The 22990-nt window shown below is 40.5% G+C and overlaps 1 protein-coding gene across 1 annotated transcript in view; it reads right to left on the reverse strand.

Annotated features, from left to right (window-relative positions):
- Positions 1 to 578: 578 nt before the first annotated feature.
- The window catches only part of STAT4 (signal transducer and activator of transcription 4), a 41269-nt gene continuing 18857 nt past the window's right edge, over positions 579 to 22990 (reverse strand). The window contains exons 6-24 of the mRNA XM_068686544.1: positions 21859 to 21937; positions 20160 to 20245; positions 19178 to 19329; positions 17690 to 17848; positions 16663 to 16755; positions 15725 to 15784; positions 14487 to 14504; positions 14311 to 14404; positions 13487 to 13531; positions 10933 to 11016; positions 10080 to 10178; positions 9025 to 9160; positions 7834 to 7886; positions 6941 to 7035; positions 6355 to 6491; positions 5726 to 5917; positions 4530 to 4596; positions 3900 to 4008; positions 579 to 2106 (exon numbers count right to left, since the gene is read on the reverse strand). Of these exons, the coding sequence (XP_068542645.1) occupies positions 2080 to 2106; positions 3900 to 4008; positions 4530 to 4596; positions 5726 to 5917; positions 6355 to 6491; positions 6941 to 7035; positions 7834 to 7886; positions 9025 to 9160; positions 10080 to 10178; positions 10933 to 11016; positions 13487 to 13531; positions 14311 to 14404; positions 14487 to 14504; positions 15725 to 15784; positions 16663 to 16755; positions 17690 to 17848; positions 19178 to 19329; positions 20160 to 20245; positions 21859 to 21937 (1785 nt within the window). The 3' untranslated portion in view covers positions 579 to 2079. The remainder of the gene's footprint in view (positions 2107 to 3899; positions 4009 to 4529; positions 4597 to 5725; positions 5918 to 6354; positions 6492 to 6940; positions 7036 to 7833; positions 7887 to 9024; positions 9161 to 10079; positions 10179 to 10932; positions 11017 to 13486; positions 13532 to 14310; positions 14405 to 14486; positions 14505 to 15724; positions 15785 to 16662; positions 16756 to 17689; positions 17849 to 19177; positions 19330 to 20159; positions 20246 to 21858; positions 21938 to 22990) is intronic.

The raw sequence follows: 22990 nt of genomic DNA on the forward strand, positions 1-22990 counted from the left end.
AGGCGAAACCGAAAGCGCCGCGCGCGCCCCCGCCCCCGCCCGCGCGCCCCCGGGCGGCCATCTTGGGGCACGGCCGCGCCTCAGGGGGAGCCCCCTCCTCTCATTCCTCTTTTTTACCTCGCCTCACAGCGGCTGAGGGGCAAAAGTGGCGCTGCTGCCGCAGCTCGTCCTGCAGCTGCTGCTTATAATAAAGTGACTCGCTCCTGTGCCGTCCCGTTAACCCGCCCTGTGCTAATCGCGTTTTTAAAAGGACAATAAAAACTAGTGCCAAGCCCTGTTTTTCACAGTCCCGTCCAGCAACACAAAAAACTCGATGTTCACGCCAAGAACATCCAACTATTTAAGTTGGGTCTCATAGGGAGCGGGGGCAAAGGAGAGAGAAACATTCCCGGGCTTGTTTCCTTCATCACCTTCCTCATGAGCTTGGGGTGGACGGGAGCCATTTGCCGTTTTGTTTCTGTTATGGTGGTGAAAATGGGTTGGAACAAACAGGCGTGCCAGAAAATGCAAGGCCAAGTTGCTGTTTCTTAAGTCTGTTAGCACAAAAAGACTCCCTCTTGAAGAATTCCAGGGATCCGACTTTAAGCCAAAATCTCTCTTTATTCATACTGGTCATATAAATTACAGATCTCATTAAATGTATATACACAATTGTTTTGGAAAATCATTTATACACGATGCTTTCTGAGAGAAAATAGGACTTCCTATCTGCAGCTAGCTTTGAATCAGCTCAGATTAGTCAGCTACAGAGAGGTGTTTGTTCATTTAAAGTCAGCCCGATGCAGTATTTGGGTGATGCACGGAATAATCTGTTTCTGTTCTAACAGCGATGTTCCTAATTAACATCAATACTGGGGGTGAAGGGGATGAGTGAAGTAGAGAAATGAAAGCGAAATCTGGGTCTAACTGACTCCATGTTTTCACCCTGGTTATCTGGTTTGCGCCAAGAAGAGGATAAATACTCTTGAGTACATACTCAAGAAGAGTATAAAGTGCAAATACATAATTGTTTGTGCGTTTTAAGAACTGTGTTAACCATTTACTCTGCACACAAGAATTAGATCTTAATGAGGCTACACACATGAAAGACGGTGGCCTTGGAATTGCCAGTTTATTATTCCATTAACAGTTTTTAGGGATAGTATTGGGGGAAAAAAAAAAAAAAAAAAAAAAAAAAACAAACCTCAAACAAGCAAGCATTAATCTATGCCTGAAGCAAATAAAATAAAAAGGCTGTATAAAACCAGTTATTCTGCTTACTAGGTAAGTTTCCAACAGGCATGTAACATTGTCATGTGTCACAACGTGCCCAGTGGTCAGAAGCCATTGCAGCTCTTCAGTAATTACTTCTTAAAACTGCCTCCCAGTCTGCATTTACCAGATAGTGTCCAAACCGTGTGTCAGATCAGCACTTCTAGTTTGTAGGCTTTCTGATAGCGCCCAGGTACAAGAGTAAGTACTGCACACAGATTTACTTCCCCCCAAAAACAGTGACAGATTTTACTAACCCTGTCTTCCAGCTGCAAAAATGAAGACGGAGCCGTTTATCACCACAAGTTTTATGTCTGATCTCCTCATAGAACTCCCTTCCTCTCTCCCACAACTTCTGCTGCAGTGGCAGATAAAAACCTATGCTCGAGGTAGTTCATCATTGGGAAAAAATAACCCCTGGATACCTATGGGACAATTGAACTCAGAGGGATGAGAATCTTAAATTAAAAATAGAAGCTAAACCAAGGGCATACAGAAAGATGGTTACTATTTCATGTAATAAAAACTGATTTCTCTGAACGCCTTAAAGTCTTTATTTGTCCTTATATGCTGTTATGAGAAGCGAAAAGTTCTGTTCTTACACTGTCATATTTACAGCAATTCTAAGGCCAGTAATTCTGCAAGTATTTATGCCTGCTGCACCCAACCGGAGTCAAAGGACCCACAATCCAGAAAGGATTTGGCCTTTTATCAGTGAGGATAGCATTATAATGGTTTCCAGGAAATGCTGGTTTACAAAGATGATGAAGAAAATATTTTCCAGACTTTTAACCCATCCAGTGTCCGCAAGATTCCAGTATGTGGAGTTCAGTCAGTTGAGTAAGGAGAACTCAGCTGGAAGGAAAAAAAAAAAAAAAAAAAGGAAAAGATCAGTCTTAAGGCAATTACTGCTGTTCATTCAAAAACAACTGCAAAGCAAACCTGCTCCGGCTCCTTTGATAACCTTGCTTCCTGGATTCAGTATAGTGCCAGCTCTTCACGTGGGTAGATTATGTTTTGTGAATTTGTAGGACTAAAGAAAAAAAAACTCCATATCATGCCCTTTCTCATTTAGGAGGGTAGAGTGGAAAAGGGAAATCAGGAATGTTAAAAATCTTCCAAAACTATTTTCTGCCCTAATTTCTAGTAGAACTTGAGCACATGTCTAGCAAGAGCCTCCAGAAATCCACCTACTGTCTAGCAGTTCACCGAACTACTTCTCTAGTACCCTTAAAAACTGCAATGTGATTTTACTTGAGTCTCCCGACTCATTGTGTAATTTTTTGTGTGGTTGTGGCCCCAGAATATGGTGACGATCACAACTGGTTTGGAAGCTCTGGGCAGAGCTGGTTTGAGAATTGTTGTGCGTGCTAAAAAGAAACCACAAATGTTTTGAACGTGATGTTAAACAAAAGTGAAGCCAACTTTTCTTTTCACCCCAGAAACGGGGAAATGCAAATACACACGTAGTTCACAAACGCAATTCGGAAGGTCAAAACTGTTTTAAATATACATGAAAATAAATGGCAGATGAGTGAGTAAGGGAGCTTTTAACCCAGAATTTTCATTCAGACTACTACTTCAGTTTTAGCTGAAGAATCAGTTTGTCATGAGCACTACCAGAAAAATGTTGAAGAAGCAAAGGAGAATATTTTGCTCTCGATCAGATTTTCGGCTTGGTCTATTTTAAAGAATTCCTCTCTTGGTATGTGAAGTTTCACCACGCTTCCAGACAGCCAAGAATCTGTTTTATTTTTGTTCGGTTCGTAGATGAGGAGGAGAGTTTACAGGGAGTCATTCGGAGGGGAGTAGACAGGCTTTTAAGGACACAATCATTTTAAGATCATAAATCATCAAACATATAGGAAACTAAATGCTTTTTTTTTTTTTTTTTTTTTTTTTTGAAAGGATGTTTTCTTTTAAAGTGGTTAAAGCCAAACCACTGCTGCGTTTCCTGGTAGAATTCTGCTGGACAAATCCCAATGGGGAAAAATCAGCACTACTCTAAGCCACATGATTTTGACTTTGTAGTTTGAAAGCTGAACTGATCTTTGGAAGCGCAGAGCTCTGAACAACATTTCTACTTGTTAGGAAAATATGTAGAATATTTTTAACAGACCATGCTGTGATCGATCCAGTATTTTACCAATCTGCCTCTGTAGTCTTAATGAATATGAGTTTTATCTGCTAAAAATGTGAGTTGACTTTTTAATTTTCTCATCCTGGTACCAGATATCAAAAGCGCTGAGGAGTTGTGTGAGTCTGCAGGGTCAGAAATGTGTCTGCTCCCTGTGCGGCTTTCCTGAGGAAGTCATGTCCTTTGTGTTATCTACAAAATTACTGTAATCAATCTGCATTTGGCTTCATTTGTGCGAGAACCCTGAGACCTCTGAATTTTGGCACTCGTGGTTCGCTGGCCTGTGAGTTTGATAATTTCATCTGAAGCAATGCTTCCAAGTATCTGCAGCATCCCATCCCTGCTCGAGTAGGAGATGTCTGCAGCACCGTTTCAGAACGCAACGCAGCAACTGCTGAAAGAGCTTGAGCGTTTTCCTAATGGTACAGCAGCCACTTTACAACCACCACCTGCGTTGTATACACCCTGTTTGCTTAGCAGTAACTTAGGAGTGGAAATGTTTGCAACGTACAGCAGTCTCGATCACTGTGGGACTCAGGTGTTCTCTCAGCACCGCATAAACGCTTGGAGACATAGGAAGAAGATCTGATGGAGAATGTGGATCTGTAGAATCATTTAAGCTTAAAAAAAAAAAAGAAAATGATATTAAAAGTAATGTAAATCCCACCAATTTGATGGAAGATTGCTGTGGAGCATGGTGGATCACTGATGTTGAATGCTTAATTGAGGCAGTTAAGCCTGTGCTTATTAGGCTTGCTGGTGGCCCTGGGAGCATACGCAGGACCTGGTGTATGTTTAAAAATGTAGGGAATAGGACCAAAGGAAGGGAGAGGTTAATCCTGACTGTAATATCAGTGGCTGGGGAGAAAAAGGGGAGAGTGGAAGATGATCTAGAGCAGCATACCATAAAGTCTGCATTCAGTTTTTACAAACGTTTGGCTCCATGCACAGGAAAAGCACTCTGGAAGTGAAGCTCTTCACTTCCCTTGTCTTTAGCAGTCCTTGGCCAAACAAAAACTTACAATGCCTTGCTGTCCTGAACTATTTGACTGGCGGGAGGGAGCCAGGGAAAAGCTTGAAACAGGATGTAGGCGTAGTGAAAATCACACAAAAGAGTAATACATCTTACAAGGTTACTCACATTTTGGAGACTGGGATAAATACAGAAGGGACGTAACCTTTCACTCCACCATCTGAGGGCTTTGAGACTAAAAATCAATATTAGAGAGATTAGATGTTGCCTACTAATGCTATTATTTCTTTAAAATTGGTTGTGTTGCAGAGCGTAATATATTAAAAGAGAAATGACCATGTTTATGATTAAATAAGCAGCCATAAAATCAGGGAAATTCCTGAGATTAGTGTTTGGGTTCAGGTCTTAGTCACATAACTGGCTGTGTTCCCGTGATGGGAAATAATCTACACCACCCTCCCCAAGTGTAATACAGCAGCTGATGAATGGGAGCTGCTCAGGGCTGCTGCAGGGCCAGTGCTGTGACTCCAAAAGCTTTGTACTTCCGAGCCTCGGGATCTCGGTGCTGCAAATGCTTGTGTGGAGCCCTGTCTCTAGACAGCTTCGGAGGTGTCTTTGGCTTGAAATTAAACGCATACGTAATTTTTCAGAGGACTGGAGCATTAGGCAAAGTCCACTGCAGTAAGATGAAGAGGAAAGGCATTTGCTGGTTCCAAGTATCTTTTGAAAAGCGTAAGGATTTGAATTCAAATGGGCTTGTATTGCTTTATAATGAAAGTTCAGGGGAATGTATATAATCTAGAAAAAACAGGGCTTTTTTGAGAGGGAGCAAGCTTGATCTAAAAATGGCCTGACTCATAACCCAAACAAGAGCAAGCACATATTTGGAGCTAATTTTGTCTAGCTTTTTTTGTGTTTTCTACTGCAGTTGCCAGGGGTTATTACTGCTGTCTCGTTGTGGAATTAAAGCAGGTCTCCCAAGCTGTTTGGAAAACACAGAATGCCTTGAAATTGAGGAGAAAGCATGCTACAGTGTCACAAAATTATGAAGCTGATGAGCTTTTCAATTTCATCTCCTTTGAATATGCACGTACTGAATTTTGCAATGTGTTGGTCAGGAAAAAAAATCCTAACTCAAGATCTATTTCTTCACTTCTTTTAAATGTTTCTGGTTTAGCCTCTAAGACTACAGCTATATTTGCAAGGTGAAGCTGTCTAAATGACAGACATGGATTAAAACGGTTCTCTTGAGGACGCTTATTGAAGGAAGTCTGTTCCCTTCTTCCTCTCCCCAAATTCCTTGAATTGCCTCTTGACCCTGAAGCTGCTTTTCGGAAGGGGTAAGTAGAGAAACAGAGCCCAACCTTCATTCGGCTGACAGCTGTAGTGTTTGCCAAAGGCCTTATCTTTGGGAATGTCTGGGTACAGATACTTGAGAGGGTTTTCGGGAACGTTGTCTGCCATAATAACTTTGTAATCTCGCAGTATGTCGGCAAAGGGCAGTGCAGCTAAGCGGCCTTTGTTGTAGGGCTCCACCGAGTGGAAGGTTACCTCTCCTGTAAAACACAAAGGTGTGTAGCAGCTGGTAAGTGGCTAGATCAACATCTCTACTGGAGCACTTCTTGCCTTTCTTTTGCGATTTACTCTGGCCTGGGTTTTACCTTTATGTTAGTGTCTTTCAAGTTACACTTTCTGCACGTGTGGGAACGAACGTAAAGCCTGCAGAAAGCAGGTACATCTCCTAAAGAGCTTACCTGTGTTAATTTAAAGAACTGAGAGGAAGAGTTTCAGAGTTTTAGTTTGTGTTGTAGTAAATATGATACTACTGTCTTGCCCCAAACCGAACAAAGACATGATACACATGAACCTTACTTTTAAACCAAAGAAACCATGGCTATTGTTTTACAGGTGTACTGCAGATTTTGAACTCTACATTATTATTATTATTTTATTTTATTTATTTATTTATTTATTTATTTTAAGTTGTACTTACCATTTTCTAACTGATCCACCCAAGTAAAGGTGATTCCGCCCAGATTGCTTTCACTAAACCTTAATAAAAATGTTCCTGGTGTCTTGTCTTTGAGCAAAATTCGTTCCTTCTCTTTGCTTACAAAGCCCATTACGTACCTATAGTGTGACAGGAAATCATGGTTTTACTTTTGCAAAAATGATAGACTTAATTCTGTGTGCTGCATTTGGCCAAACTTCATACAGGAGTTGAGGCAGGTGTTCAAAGCCTGGTTACAAAAGCTGTAAGGTCTTGAAAATATCACAAAAGCTTCACGTGAATTACTTGTGGAGTGTGGCATTGAGCTCTCAGTACTATGAAATGTGATGAAATTCATCACAGCACTTGACTGTACACTGACAGAACTGATAAATAGATCAAAAGCTGCATTTCTGGAAGATTCGATGGTGTTCCCTTTTGGCAGAAATTTTGAAAAGTTATAAATGGGAAGAGGGAGACAGCAGTATTCAACTCTATGCAAATTCTCTAGCTAGAAGTGAGGTTAGTAAAGAAAAAAGATGAAGCAGGGAGAGATCAATGTATACCAAGCTGTTTCTGTGTTGCTCACCCATCGATCCAAAGAGGAAGAATGTGTTTTTTAATTAAGTCCAGTATTGCTTCAAGCCAAACCCAAAAGGTAAAAGACTTCCCAGGTAAATGTTCCTAATGGAAAACAGATGTGAAAAGAAGAGCATTGTGAGCGTGTTGTTACAGCTCATCAACATGATATCTCAGATTCATCAACATGATATCTCAGATTCTTAAGGATAATCTAGTTTCGCTTTGTGGCAAATTTGAGTTGCTGCTTTGAGACTCCCTCTTTTGACCTAATGTAAAAACAATTTTATTTATTTATTTTTTTAAAGATAAGCATTGGAAGTGCCTCTTTGTTCATTTTTAAAGAAAAAGCATGTTCTGTTTCTTTTTCATTATGAAATTACATTTTGAGAGAAATGATGAGGAGAAAGTTGAATGTACTTGCAAAGTTCTAGTTGTGTTTAAATAATGTGGCTAATATGAACAAAATGGATTTGCCTTTCTTTTTCAATTCTTTTGTTCCTGATCAAAGTTACTGAATATTTTGAATATATTATACAGACTTAACATTATTTAGGTCACAACTGAGCATATAGAACAAAACATACTGTATGCTTTATGAAAATTTACACTATAATAGCCCACTCTATTGATCACTTACAGAAATATATAGGGCATTCTTGACTATAATGACAGTTTCTGGTACTTGCAGCAATGTGTCTAAATAGATCTAAACAAAGATAAATCAAGTGCCAGCTTTAAATTTCAGGAAATACTGTTTTAATTAAACTTCTAGAATTAATAGGATTGTGCTGGGCTAGAAGTCCTGCAAATGGTAAGTGGGAACCTCATTGCTGGGATCAGTGGCACAGGTAGGTGTGCAGGTGTTCAAGCAGAGTCCGTGCTTTACTTTCAGAACCCTACCTTGCAGAACTTCGCCCAGGACAGCTGGTAATCATTGTAACTGACTTGTTGCCCTAGAAGCAAAATAAATAAAATAAAACTGAGTTGGTATTTCTGGAGTTCTTAAGCAGATATTTTTTGACATCTGTATAGTTGAAAAATAGTACAGCTCATCCAGCCCTAGAGAGGGATTGAGAGAGGCTTGGTGAGGGACTGTGCGCATGGAGAGAGCGTTCAGCTGCTAGCTCAGCTTTGTGGATCCTTTTGAAGCGCCTGCTCGTGGTAGCCTGGGGGGAGTCTTTGCCTAAAGCCATCTGGGCTTCTGTTCCTGCAGTGCGCACTCAGTTTCAGTTTTCAGTTTTACTTCTCTTGGTCTTCACCCTATCTTGATCTTGCATGTTTTAATATGATTTTTTTTTTTTTTTGATTCTTACTGATTTACAATGGCATCTTTCAACTTCACTAACCAAGAAATCTCCAAGAAAGCATTAGAAAAAGTGCATGTTACCAAAGAAAGCCAGCTGTTGCTTCCCAGCTTTGAAAGCAGTAAAAAGTAAAGTTTGTCCCCAGTCTTTGACACAGATGCTTTAGCTCTTGCCTGACAGCAGAGGTATTGTTACACCCTCACTTGGAGTTTCTTGCAGGTTACAATACACATTATAATTATTTATTCTCCAGAAACAGGTGATGCTTTCTTCATTCTGCCAGCCTTCCCTAAGGCCTCTCCCTTCTGGAGGACAGTCAGATCGAAGTGGTCATTTGCTCATCTTGCTGAACTTTCAGTCATGCAGGGCCTTTTTTTCTGTGCTTTTATCAGGGAAGCATGGATCCCAGAACTAAACAAGCCCCAAAGGACAGGTACTTTTAGAAACAACCATGAGAACTACAACAGAAGGCGAACTAAGCCAAAATCCCATCAGCAAGCAAAAAGATTGTTGATCTCTGATGCTAGAGATAACAATTACTTGCGAAGGAAACAAAATAATGTTGAGTGTGGCTCTGATGCCCTCTTTCTTCAGCTCAGCAGCCTACAAGTTCAGAAGTTGAATCGCTTTGTGGTAAGAATATGCTGATGTGTGCTTTTCTTTAAAGAAAAAAGTGTTACAGTGGCATTTCTGAACTCAGCAGTGGAAGTAGAGGTCATGCCTAAAGTCCTGACTATCAAATATAAGAGTCCCCAAACAAATAAAATGTATGTTTCTGCAAACTTACCCATAAGTTTCTCGGCCAGCATGTTGAGCTGCTCAGAATTGAGTCCACGGCCGACGTAAGATGAAAACTGCCAGCTCAGTACTTCTAAGAGCTGACTTAAAGTGGCAGCAGGGGGATTGTTAAAGAAAGATAAATTCTGTAAGAGAATTCATGCTTCGTTAGACAGTTAGCAACTATGAAAGACACTACAGGCTTTAAAAGAAAGCAGTAAAAGCAGCAAGTACTTAAGCTGAGTCCAGAGAATAGGGGGAGCGGAATAAATTGGGACAAATATGCCCTGGGCATCCCACCTGCAGCCCCCCAGTAAGTTCTGCTCAGTCTCCTGGCAGAGATGTCAGGGGAGACTCGGAGAGAGTGGCTGTCAGTGTGCCTGTCTTGGATGATAAGATACCCGGCTCTGCTTCTGATAGTGATGTATGTCAAGGCAGTGAAAATGTGTGTAAAGCCTATCCAATAAATGCAGATATTATATTATACAATCTGCAAATGCAGTAACAGCAACTGAAACTCAAATATATGCTGAGCTGGCAGGAGGCAGAGAAATAATGATTCTGCTTTTGCTCAGCATTAAGGCGACCAGAAAGGTGCTATCTGACTCTTAGGATCTTCTCCATATAAAGCACTGGCTCCTATAAAATGCATGAGGGAAAGCAGCATTTAATTGCATTATAGATCCAACCATATATCTACTTAAATGGTTTTGAGTTATATAGAAGAATTATTTTGTGCTGTGTGCAGTTTTAATCATCAGCATTCAAGAATGGCCAATTCCAAGTGGAAAAGTTGTGGAGAAGGGTGAGCACCTTTCCCCAGTTTATGAATTACTACTTTAGCCTACGAAAATGAAGGCTAAGAGGCATGTGGTTTTATATCTGGGCAGGGAACAAAAGACAAAGCAAATAATGTTGGAGTTTGATGTTGACGACAGTGAATGTGAAGAAAATCAGGCCCGTGTAAGAGGGGGAAACAGCCTTTTTTGTAATGAAAGCGTTTGGCAACCAAATAACAGAAGCATGTAAATGCAGGGAGTCAGTATTTGCACACTGAAGGCTTACCTGAGGATCGTTGGTTGATAGATTGTACCAAATAATAGAAGCCCATGCATTGGGCAGTTGGCTGACGTTGGAAATCATCACCACAGGCAAAGAGCTTGTCTGGAGGGAAAAACAAACGCAGTCGGTAAATGCTGCTGAGGAGAATGATAATGCTATGATAATAGGTTTTGTTTTCATTCAGGCCCCTCTCATTCTCCTGCCAACCCAAACACTGTTCCTTAGCCTGGCTCTTCCTGCGTAGTGGAGCAGGACCAGCTGTTGGAAACGTCTGCCTAGCCTGTTTGAGGTGAGACGTAGGCTTTCAGAAGGTGGTCAGCACTCAGGTTAGTTGGACCTGGGCAGCAAGCTCAGCTCGCAGCTATACAGAGGAATGACTGCGTGGCTTCGTGCAGCCAGAGAAGGGATTTCTGGCAGTGGTTATCACCAGAATTGGTTCTGTAGGTCCATTTTAGGCACACGGGGATGTCCTCAGCCTACAACTTGAAGTTGGTATCATAGACTCTCTCTAATGTGTTAATTTATGACATTTAATGGAGGGATGTGCCTTCTAGTGAATATGGTGTGGATTTTGTCACTGGCTTAAATGGATCCTACAGTTTTTGCATAGCAATACGTATTGTCTTTCATAGCATATCAAAATCGCCACGAGAGCCAGTATTTCAGCTTCTGAACAGAATGGCTAAAATGTTGCTGCAGATCTGTATAGGCCTCTGTCCAGAAGTGCTGGATATCTCGCATCTGCTTATGGTTGTTGCTGAAGACAGCACCGAGGATGCCCAACACAGTTGTTCATATGTAGCAAATGGAAAGTGATTTTTGTTGTTGCCACAGAAAATCTGTCAAGAATACTCACTTCCAAATTTATGGTCAGTCCGTACAGGCAGACCTGTGTTTCAAAGCTGATGGAGTGCAGCTCCTCCGTCACCATATGAGGGCCCTGAGAGAATAAGTAAATTATAAAACTGCAAATGCATGCTTGGTATTTAACACTGTCTTGGCAAACTGCTGAGATTGCATAACACTGCAAGAAAACGTATCAAATTTATAAGTAGAGAAGGGAAAAGAAGGAAATCCTTTGTTAAACTGTGATATCAAACTAGTCCAGAACTGTTTTTGGTTTTTTTTTTTTTAGACAAATCTTAAAAAAACAAAACAAAAAGAAACACCCCCTTAAAAAAAATATCCAACAACCCTAGACATTGTTAAAGCAATATCTTAAAAATTTTAACTTCTGCTTTTAAGTTGTTTAAAAATGTTGCTTTTAAGCACAGTATTGCACACACAAATCTAAGTTTTTTTTTTATCTGATAGAGATCGTCTCCCACTTTTCCTGAAGTCTCTATACTGATTGACAGATCCAGTTCAAACACAGATGTTAAATGTCAAGAAACAAGCCACACAAGAAAAAGCAGTTATAGGAGCCATGTCTTTATGTGCAAGTAGGCCCCCACCCTAGAACACAGTTTTTTTGTTTAAGTACACTCAGATGGTACTAGCTGAACAAATGGAGGCCTAAATCATTAATCTAAAGTAAATCTGGTATACAAAAAGAAACAAACAGAAACCCCACTACATTTCTTGGGGGAAGAAAAAAAAAAAAAAAGAAAATCTGTTCATCATAGTCAGTTAGTTTGTCATACAAGCATTTTGTTTTGATTACAAATGAGGATAGCTCTGTAAACATCCAGATCTCTGCCCCCTGGGAAACAGATCTTTCAAAATAAGTTTCCATCCATACAAGGCAAAGTATAAAAATCTTTTTGCACTTTTTCCTGTGGTGTTCTCCCCCCTCCCCCTTCCCAACCCCTTCAGATATGATTTTGTCAGAATTCTTAAAAAAAGGAAACAAAATCTGCGTGTTTCTAAACACTTCCACTCCGTTTACTGCAATACTCCACTTTGAGCCCACGTGAAATAAAATTGTTCCTTGGGAAAGGACTTTGTGGCCTTATCTTTCCCATGAATCCCCTCCTTCAGGGCATGTACAGGATGCTGTAGTAGAAGATTCTGTATAAATGAGAGGTTGAGACCACGAGATGCTCTGGCACCTGGATAATAAATCTGCCTTGAGAAGGAAAAATCCAGTTCAGAGCTGCCTGCTTTTAAATGAAATACTCATCCATCAAATGAACTCAAATATTTTAATACAGGTAGAAACAGTCCCACTGAAAAAAGTTGAAAAAGGTTGGTTAAACTCCCCATTCCTTTCCTGCCCTGTTATGATTTTGAAAAATCTTAAATTCTGGGGAGAAAACAACAACAACAGCCTCTAGGTAAAAAGGTGTTCCTAGATGAAAAGAAAAACCTTAAATATAGAGAGCTTCCACTTTTCTTTTTTTTTTTTTTTTTTTTTCCTTCTCAGTATAAGTCATACTTATCAACTATACTCGTGGCTTACTAAGCATTCTGTAATGAACCAAGTTTCTTAATTATTACGGCTGCTGTTAAGTGAAAAACTTGTTTAAGTTAACGATTTCAGGCTGTGCTTTGGCCAAGGAGAAGCTCTATTTGTGGAAAGCAGGTAGCGTGAACTTTGCAATGGCTCAGATGTCCTAATTCACCACAGCCCTATATTTTATATGGTTATAAAGGCACCAAACGTGAAAGTGGGAGTAAAATGCCACCAGAAGTCGAACACTAACATTTTTACGCCTACATCTCTGCGTTTGCTTGTCTGGATGCAAATGACTCTAAGCAGCACAGTGGCTGGGAGGCGAGCTTTGGGTTTCAGTCTTGCTAATCTTGTTGTAAGATATTCCGTTCAGAAACGGTGTGGAGCACGCTCAGGTATCTTCTGCCTTAGGTTTTCAGTTAGCTCTCATTGCTGATCACGCCTTTACTTTGCACTTGGACAGCTTGTGCTTGTATAAAACATCTGTGTGGGCTGTGGGGCTGGAAGCTGGGGAGGGCTGGGCACTCCCGCAGGCAGCAGCACTCGGATTTTAGGCTCCTGTAGTGGGAAGCAGTCACCAGCAGTGCCTGGCCCCTCCGTCAGGCTGTTCCTGAAGCCTCGTGTGTCGCCACGCGATGGCGACATACGACATAGGCTCAGTCCTGTTCTCTGCCCACGTACGAAGTCACTCTCCATCCTTTTTGTAAGCCCACCCCCAAGCACTGAAAGGCAGCAACGAGGCCTCCCCAGATATGTTTAGCTTTGCACTTCCTACCTTCCACTGTACCTTTTTAATACATAAATTAGAGGCATGTAATTAAAATTTCTGAGTACTTCTGAAAAGTTTTCCTTATGCTTACACAATCATACGATTATTGGGTTCTGTACTTATAAGGAGAGTATATATTTCAAAATCCAATTTACTTACATATGGTTGCTGTTTGATTTAAATAAAATCCAGTCTGAAATACTTCTGAGAGTAATCAAAAATACCATCTAAAATAAATCCACAAACCTCATTTCCTTTGCTTCCAGCGCTTGATTTCATTTCTTTTGGTTGCTGTGTAAAGCAAAACAGAATTCATGGGGCAGAGAAACTACAGAAGAGTACATAAAGAATGCTATTTGTAACCACGATGCTCTTAGCATTAATAAGGATTTATTTAGACCGTACAAGTACACTCTAATGAAGGCTCTGACGCAATGCCTTCACTGAATGGGCTTCTCATAGATATTTTAAAAGAATTTTGAAGCAACTAACTTTATGATAATAGAGTAAGTGTAACAAAGTGTTAATTAGGGTGCTTGCAGAGTGTGTAATACAAAAAAAAAAAATAAAAGTCAAGACCATCAGTCTCCAGCTCGTTTTGCAAAACTACAATGAAGCACTGCACGCGTGGTGAAGCCACAAAAATACCACAGGTGAAAGAGCCTAGTTTAAGAGCATGACTCACTGGGGTACTAGGGAAGTTACAGAAGCAGTTCTATGGTCTCTTAAAAGCCAGTTGTCTCGGGCATTAATTTCAATCAAATCTAAAGCATTCCGTTCTATCATTTTTTATTTTTATTTTTAATCAATTTCTGAGGAGCTCTGTAATTCAGCAAGATTAGTCTTTTCCTTTTCTGGCGTTAAATAGGGTTTGCTTTTTATTTTCTGTGAAAATGTGTGATTTCATTTTAGAGCAGTACGGAATGGGATAAATTGGTTCTAGGAGTAAACTCTCTGTATAAGGAAGAAGAAAACGAGCGACAATACTACAGTTCTCCTTGCATAGTTTTTAAATAACATCTTATTTCTGTACCAGAGGTGCATGATGAGAGAAGAGCAGTCAAACTTACCAAATGTCGAAATTCTACCGACAGACTTCCATTTGCCGATTCATCCATGTTCATAGCTTTCACATGCGTTCCACACAGAACGAATCTACGATTACTATGGAGGACATTACACTTACGTACTCGGATAGCATTATAACGTTGGATCATTTAAGAGATCTTGTATTTTATTTTCTTACCTGACAGTTGAAACATTCCTAAAATAGAAGAGGGGTGGGGAGGAAACAGGTGGTGAATCGGTAAATGTGTAAGCCATGATTGCACCGAGAAAACATATCTTGAAGCAGGAGGTTTTGCCTTGTTTCCTATAGTTAATACATATTTCCAATACAACTGCACATTTTTGAAAACAAGAACTGAAATTTCTTCTGTCCAGTTAGACTTTTCCATCTGTCCAGATGGCTTTTGAGAGAAACAGTTGTCTTCTCTCCTGCTGCTTCCCCACCGGGTGTTTCCCCTCCTTTTGGGCCAGTGCCTATGCCATGTATCAGCATGAGCAGAGGGCTTTTTAGGGGGCTAAAAGAAGCACAACAGCCAGAAGCAGCACCTGTGGCTGGGAGGGGATGGTGAGCAGTGAGGGCTTGGATCAGCTTTGCTGGTTTTGAAATCGTACCCTGATTCTTCTGCCTCATGTTTTATCGTGCTAGAGGGCCCTGACCTAGCTGTAACCAAGCTTGCTCTGCAGTCAGGACTATTGCATTGTACTGCAAATAATAAATCCTGCTGAGAAGACAAATCAACTCAAATATAAATACTAGAGGCAGAGATAACACTATTTTCACAAGGATAGCATAGACAAGCTCGGAGATGCCTTTTGCTCAGGAAATTATGGCCAACAGAAGGAGCAGAGGTTTCTGTTCATGTGGGATTGCTGTAAGAAATAACGGGAGCATGGAGGCATACCAAACCCGTTAGGAAGGAGGAGTTCACTTAACAGCCTTAATTTCAGGCAGAGGTAAAACTCTCTAAGCTGCCATATGTACTAATTACAGCACCAGCTTTCCAGGCTCAAACTTTGTGTACTACTTGGAGCAGCTGCATAGACAATGGAGGAGATATTAGCACAAGCAGAGATGCTAAACTATAAATGCAAGATAGTTTGATTGAAAGTTTTCATGTGATGCCACTATTTATAACTGATGAATTTTATTTAAGACATGAAGCAGATGTTAAATGAACTTGCTGTCTCCAATTTCAATATAGCAATTAAAAATAGCAGCTTTCTTTTAAAAACACAAAGAAATCTTCCACATAAAAAAGCACTACCCTGACGTTTTAGCTGTTTTTTTTAATTTTTTTTAATTTTTTCTTTTTTCTCTTTTTAAAACGGACTTTAAAGCAGATAGAGTAGCAACTGAAAAATCTGTGCTTCTATAGAAAGCAAGTTGTCTAACATCCTCACTTTAAAGTTTCTTACTTGTCGATAGTTGCTTTCACTCTGATCTGGTAGTTCAGCTCCGGCAATTTAATTAGCAACCTTCAAAACAGAAAATGTAGATGAATATTCTAAACCAAAAACTTTAACAAATAAATTCATCACCAGGAAATACTAGACAGTAGCTCCACACCACCGTATCTGAAAGGATTATAATCGGAAAACAGGTTAAGCACCTAGGGTTATATCACAATTTAAAGGCTTCTATATGTGAAAGAAGGGATGAGTTTTTTTCCAGTGGCAAATGTTTTAGTCTCCCTGAAAGTATGTGGAAAAGTTAAGTACATGTTTGAGGGAATGGGTAGAGAGACATCAAAGCTTAGAAATGGATTTGTGTAATCTGCAACTTCCCTGTACTTTCCTCCATGTACTCCTTCCACTCCTGCCCACCCTGCCCCCTTCCCTGCCTTATTTTACTGCTAGACAGAAATGAGATGTGAGATCCTCTCCGATCTTACCTCGTTTCACAAAGTCAGGCAAGGAGCGAGTGGGAGAGGAATAACCTCTGTCATTGATACACCAACTACATGCCTCCCAAACTGCACAAGTTTCCCCCTCTTATGTGCTAGGTTGGCTCTGAGTATCCTGATCTTGGCTTACAGGACGTGGATCACCACTCGCTCAGTTTGCACAGTCATTAAGACAGCAATCCAATACATACAGACTCCGGAAGGTGCTGGCTTTTGGCCACAGGCTGCCTGTCCTCCTTCCACTGGTTTGCTTTTCGTTGTCATTATTACAAGTGGCAGGTTCTGTGGCCTTTAGACCCCCGCTCAGGAAAACCCTCCTTGGAGTCAAAAGAGTCTCAGCCTGACTGGCACAGATGTTGTTCTGCTTTGCTTTTTAGATCCCGAAATGGACTCCTAGGATAAAATGCAGTGTACAAAGGGAGGAATTTATATCAAGTTTCCTTTCCTTACCTTAATTTAACGGTGAACTGTATTAGCGTTTTAAGAACCATTGGCCTCTGGGGGTGTGTTGGCATGCAGGGCTGCCTTTCCACCACAAATGAACTAGGGTGAAAAGAAATGAAACAAATAAATTGATGGGAATATGCATAAATAAATGGTAATAACGGGGGATGGGGGGGAGGGGAAGGGGAAGGGATAATGTTGTTATCTCTTAGGCTTATTTCTCTGCAGAAGCTGAAGCGGGTGGCATGTATTCCCACCCTAAATTCTCCAAATGATCTAGTGGTGTAACTTAGAGTTGAATTGTTCCCACAGGAAACACATACTTGGAATACATTAGAAACCAAACCAAAATCAAATTCTGTAGGTCTGAAGTATCAGTTGGAAGATGTGGACTTCTATCAGAACCATAAAACAAACTAAAAGTACATTGAACCAGCTTCAATGAAATTAAATAATCATTCTTTTTTTTTTTTTTTTTTTTTTTTTTTTTACAACAGTTAAGCATGCTTTGCTTTCAGAGGCAGCTGACAGAATAGCTGCTTGTGGTTTATCTCCTTTTGTAGCCAATACAAAAGAGAAAAAGGAATGATGATGTTATATACGAATATAAATTTATCTGATGATTTTATATATGAATGGATGGGTAAATTTAGGAAGGAAAAAAATCGTAGATTTATAGAATGCCTTGGTGGGGAAGAAAAAAGACGAGGCACAAATTGGTACCTGTCACTTTACTACAAAAACTTCTCAGCGGTATGTACATGACTGAAATAAGTGGGTTTTGTGTGTTCTCTTAGAGTCAGAATTTGACCACAAAACCTTAAGTGCAATAAACAAGAAGCTGCCTGATACCTTCAGCTCCTACGAGTTTTGATGACAGCTGTACATACTCTTTACATTGGAAACTCAGTCTTTGAGATCCTTGCAGACTCAGCCATTTGTCCCTTTTCTTTTTACCAGTATGGTTTCAGTGTTGCCCATAACCTTGTGTCAGTGCAAGCAAAGCAACGGGAATTCACAATAGCTTACGCACTTGCGGAACAGGTTGTAGAGCAGGAAATTGACTTTTTCCAGCAGCTGAGGTCTTTGCACTGGGATAGGATCCCCGTCGTAAGTCAGTCTGGTCAATAGTTCATCCAGTTTCTCTAGTTGCCTTCGAACTTGAAACAGACTCTCTGCCAACAGTGTAAAACTACAGCGAGGCAACAGATCAGTTTGCAGTCTGCTACATAAACCAGTTATTGGAACATAATTCTTACTTTGGGAAATCAGAATTGGTGCAGATTAGTGCTTTCTAGCCTTATACAAACTGAAGTCTGTTCATCTTTTGTTTACAGCAGTGTATAAATACATCAGACAAAATCTCCTACTTTACTTTCAAAGGTAAATACCTCCCAAGAGGCCTCATCAACAACAGCGCAACACTGGCTGTGATAATTTAGAAGAAATATATACACTGTCCTGATGTTTTATACGCAGGGCACTTCTGTCAGGTTTATTCTTGCCTACAGCTCAGTTGCTTTTCAAAACGTACTCTTTAAAAGGTAACATTTATATAAAGTGAACAAGTTACCAAGACTAAAGAGGTGCATTTCTCAGAAATGCAAAAACTATGCCAAGGAAAATCAAATCCGAACATACTTCTAGTTTAATAGGGTATGTATGTATTAAGATCATGTTTTTAGAAGTTTTTAATGTGCTCATTGGAGGGGAAAAATGATACTTCATTGGGGGGAAAAAAAGTGGAAAAAAGGAAAAAAACAAACAAACACTTTTTTCTTCAAATATATATATATATATATATTTGAAGAAAAAAGTGTTTGTTTTTTTCCTTTTTTTGTATATATATATATATATATATATATAAGTATTGGTAATTCTCCCCTGCCCCCCCCCCCCCCCCTTTTTTTTTCCTTGTTCTTTACTTCACAGTTTCCAGATGAGAAGTTAAATAGGAGAGAAACGGTCAGGACATTGATTTCCCTGGCTGCATTATCTTTTAAATCCAGCACAGTTTTTATTTGGAGCCTCCTTTAGAGCCTTGTTTATCGCCACCGTGGGGCGTACTTCTGCCATTCAATTCCTGAGCAGTTTTACGTTTGGAGGAGTGATGCACCCAGTGAGTCAAAGCATAAAGTGTGTCTGCCCAGCTCCTGCCGAGATAAAACTCCCACTGTCCCCAGTGACAAACTCATTCAGCTCAGTTCTTACTCAAGCAAAACTCCCTGGGGAATATGCATCACGTATCTGCAACAGCCGTCAAAGCAAAAAATGACCGACTGCAGTGGCTCAGGCTCAGCAGTTGGCTCTAATGTCATTTATTCTAACAGCAAACCTTGTCCGCCAAAGGAAACTGTGTTTTTAGCTACTGACTTGCACAGCTGCTTGTGGATGTGCTGATGTCGCAAGGTAGCGCGGCAGCCGATCTGCAGGAATGATCAGTGTGTGCGCGTGGGGCTCGCTGTCGAGCAGCAGACTTCCTGTGGTTTTCAGTGGAAACACAAGCTCAGCGCGGGCTTACCAGTTCTGGAGCTGATCGAGCCCCCCGTGGAGAGGACCCCCGATGCAGGCAATCTGCTGCCGTCTCTTCCAGTCTAGCAGCTCCTCGGTCAGCATGTTGCTCATGAGCATGTCGATTTCGTGAATCACGCGGCCGATTTTGCTGAGTACTTCCTGCGGCGTAGGAAAGGTGTCACAGAATTCAGCAGCTGTCATACAGCGCTGGTTGCATTTTTGGAATTGTTTTGGGATCAGCTATATTTAGTCCTACCACCTTAGGCTCTTTGGCCCAGAGGTGTCTGGATTCGTCACCCACTGCACTTGAAACTCCTCCTGAATATCAATGAACTCCTCAGTAAATCTTCCCCTTTTGGGGGTGGGAGGGAAGGTTGCTGCATTCATTGTGAGCATAACACCTCCAAGCAGTTGACGTTTACAAGCACTGTCAAGATCAAAAAGTCGTTCTCCTGTTTTGCATCATACCCAATTCACAGGCTTTCTTTTTGCTTGTAAAAAACTGTAAAAAGCAGGTGGGCTCCAACTGCCTGACCATGTGGTTTTCTGTCCTAGCAAAGCGGTCAAGAAGCAGTCTTATTCACAAGTCTCTGTTGCTGAACAGAGCTAGGTACCATTTATGGATTTGTTTGTTTTGTTTTTGTGATTATTAGACTTCAAATAACGTTTATTTACTCTAAAAGCTGTAGACTGTCAACTAGGTTAACCAGTCAACATGGCACGTAAGAGGTCCTGTGACGTTTTCCCTTTTCCTCTAAGGTGTGCAGAAGCACAGCCCTGATAAGGCCATTGCTTAATTGCCAATTTCTTACCTGCTAGTCAAAATCCCCCTCAGAAAGCCTTTGGTGCATCTGCAGCTCATATGCTCTTTGCCTGCGCTTTTGAGAGGAGAATTCCAAAAAGCGCACGTACGCATTTGAGTACTCAACGTGCGGATAAGGGGAGAAAGCAGAAGAACCACAGCACGGATGACAAAAGATGTCACTAACCTTTCTCTTGTAGTCTAACGTGTTGAGCATAGCCTGCAACGCCAACATTTCCTGTTTAATGAGGGCACTGTTTTTGTCGCTCTGCTCTGCAGGGGAATGAAAAAAATCACCCGGTAAATTCAGCACAAGTGCATGTGTGGGCGTGGGGGTGTGCACGCGTGTTTATAGGAGGTGTTGGGGGGAAACCATGACCTGAGTGCAGTATGAACTAGTGAAAAATAAACTGCAGACATCAATAGATTATGTAATAGTGTATTTCATTTGAAGAGGCTAATGAATACGACTTGAAGGTAAGGTTTTATGACTCCCTTTTTGAGGTATGTGTGTGCATTTGGAAGAGGAAGAAGGTAGAAAAGATGGATCATAAATATAAATCTGTAAATTTCTTATGTGTATTATTTTATGCATCTGGTTTCAGCAATTGGTTTGTGCACTATTGGTGTCAGCAGTTAGGCTAAAGCTCTTTGAACTTGAGGTGAATTACGTCTGGTTGAGAGAATGAAGGTTAGGCATCTGAAACAGATAAAAGTGTTCATCACCATGGGGATTTCAGCAGCCAGGAGTACCGATCACTAGGTACTTCCCCCTCTCTGTAACATATCCTCCTGTGGATCATGCATCAGTTTCAAGCTTCCCCAAGTTTGCCTAATGCTCTTTTGCATATGGCTCTTCCCCCTGCCCTCGCCTTCCCCCACCTTTTGCTCTTGCATTTTCATGCTACCTTCAGAAAAGAAATTGGTGCCAACTGTGTCTCTGCTGGGCTCCAAATTGATGTCTCCTCGTTACATCAGAGTATGTGTTTCAAAAGAGAGAGAACAGTACCTGTCAGCTCAGCCACAGCAAATGCTCCCATGCGCATTTTAAGGCACTTCAAGCTGGCTGTGGTGGCGTATAGCATTCACACAGTGAAATTGTAAGCCCTGAAAGTCACGTACATAAGTGTGTTTTATTTTGCAAGTGGGGCAGGTGTCAGTCATCTGCTTGGTCAATAATTGTGATTGACCTGGTGACCAAAACCTCATTAAAACATGGCAACTCGATCTCTTTTAATTGTTTGGCCATATCCAGCCTTAAATAGATAAGAGCAATTTGTTTAAGAACCTGGGCATTTCAAGACTCAAATATCTCTACATGTTCAAAGGGAGGTGACACGAAGAAATCTGAGCAGACACAAGTGGACCTCAGTTTCTTTTCTGATAAAGATCATGCAACTATTGTTGCAGCGTGCAGATCTCAGCCACCATAGGCTGGGTGAAACATGCATTCAGAGTGCTTACCAGTTGGTTATCACCACTGTGGTCAAAAAAGAACAGAAAACGAAATTAGAGGTTAAAAAATTACTTTCGCCCAACTCTACTCTGGGAAATAAGAGGCTCTTCCACATCCTGCCAAGGAAGGGCCAAGTCAATCATGAAGAAACTGAAAATTAGGTTCTTTGAATTAAGAAAATTACTTATTTTCATCCATTATGCAGCTTATCAATAGAAAATTACTATACTTGATCAATAAGATCCTGTTTGTCCTCTTAACCCCACAGAGTCATTATGTCCTAGACTACAATTTTATATAAACTAAAAATCCATCCTTATGCTTACACATAATATCTGGGTAATGCACAGAAATAGATCCTGAGGCTGATTTCTAGTCATATAATCAGCCTTTTCCTAGAGAATCTAAAAATTGTTACAAAAACTCTTACCTAAACTTTGTATTGTTTTATACCTGAAGTCAAATTCCTCTTGCAAGTCTTCCAAGTATTTGACATCTTGGTCAGTCATCTTTCCCAGGAGAGAGAAAAGCAAGAAATTACTTGGGTGTTCACAGTGACATAAAAAGGAATTTGTTCTGTCGTGGACAAATGCATAACATAGTATTTTCCTTTCCTACCATCTGAAAATCCAAACTGTTATGCCAATAATGTAACCTTCTTCTTAGAACTTTAGAGCAGGGCAAATTGGTAATTCTGAAAAGTCAAGAAAGTTGGAACTAAGGAGAGCAACAGAGTCCAGAGACTATTTTTACAGAAATACTTAGGAATTTTACTGCTTTGGTTTTTGCAAGGGAGTATTCATACCTACAACAAAAAGCTTAGAAGGTGTGTTGTGGTCACCATTCAGCATACAAAGATACTTCAAAAAAGACAGATGAAAAGAAGGAAAATTTAACTGTAGGAAATCATCTGGTTTGCTTCGAAATTCTGTTTATGTGCTGTTTATGGGAAGCCTTGATCCTTCCATCAACTCATAAACAATGCTTTTCAGTTCCCTGAGATATGCAAGTGAAGTGTCTGGGAAAATAGAAAAAACTCATTTGCTAAATTAGGACACAGCAATTCTGTTTTCTTCTTTATTTCAGAGACTAAACTTTTAAATTATATGCGTAAGGTATGAAATTACATACACAAGGAGCTGGCTGATTTCTGTGTTCAACTTAATTAGCTATTAAAAAAACACCCTTGTACCTAGAAATTACTCTCCTTTTTTCATGGGCTTTCAGGGATGGCTGCACTTCTCCACATAGATGCTTGCTAGGCACAGGCTAGAAGAACAGTGTGGTTGGCTGCTGGGTTGCAGCTTTGGATGCTTTTGCTCTGCAATTCTTACAACATTGATAGAGGTCTAGTACCACATTGCTCTAAAGCTAGCTTTATCCTTTTAAGAGTTGCATCTCTCTATCCTTCTTCTCCGTGTAGGGAGGCAATTATGAAAGAATGCTACTAGGACTTCTTTCCAGTGTACCTGAAGTGTTGCTCTTGAATGGCATATGGACAAATATTTTAAATGTAATTCTTACATTGAGTCTGGGGCTGAGACAGCAAAAAGGCTGTGGGT

The sequence above is a fragment of the Anas acuta genome, chromosome 6 (genome assembly GCF_963932015.1).
Source record: "Anas acuta chromosome 6, bAnaAcu1.1, whole genome shotgun sequence".
Taxonomy (NCBI): Eukaryota; Metazoa; Chordata; class Aves; order Anseriformes; family Anatidae; genus Anas; species Anas acuta.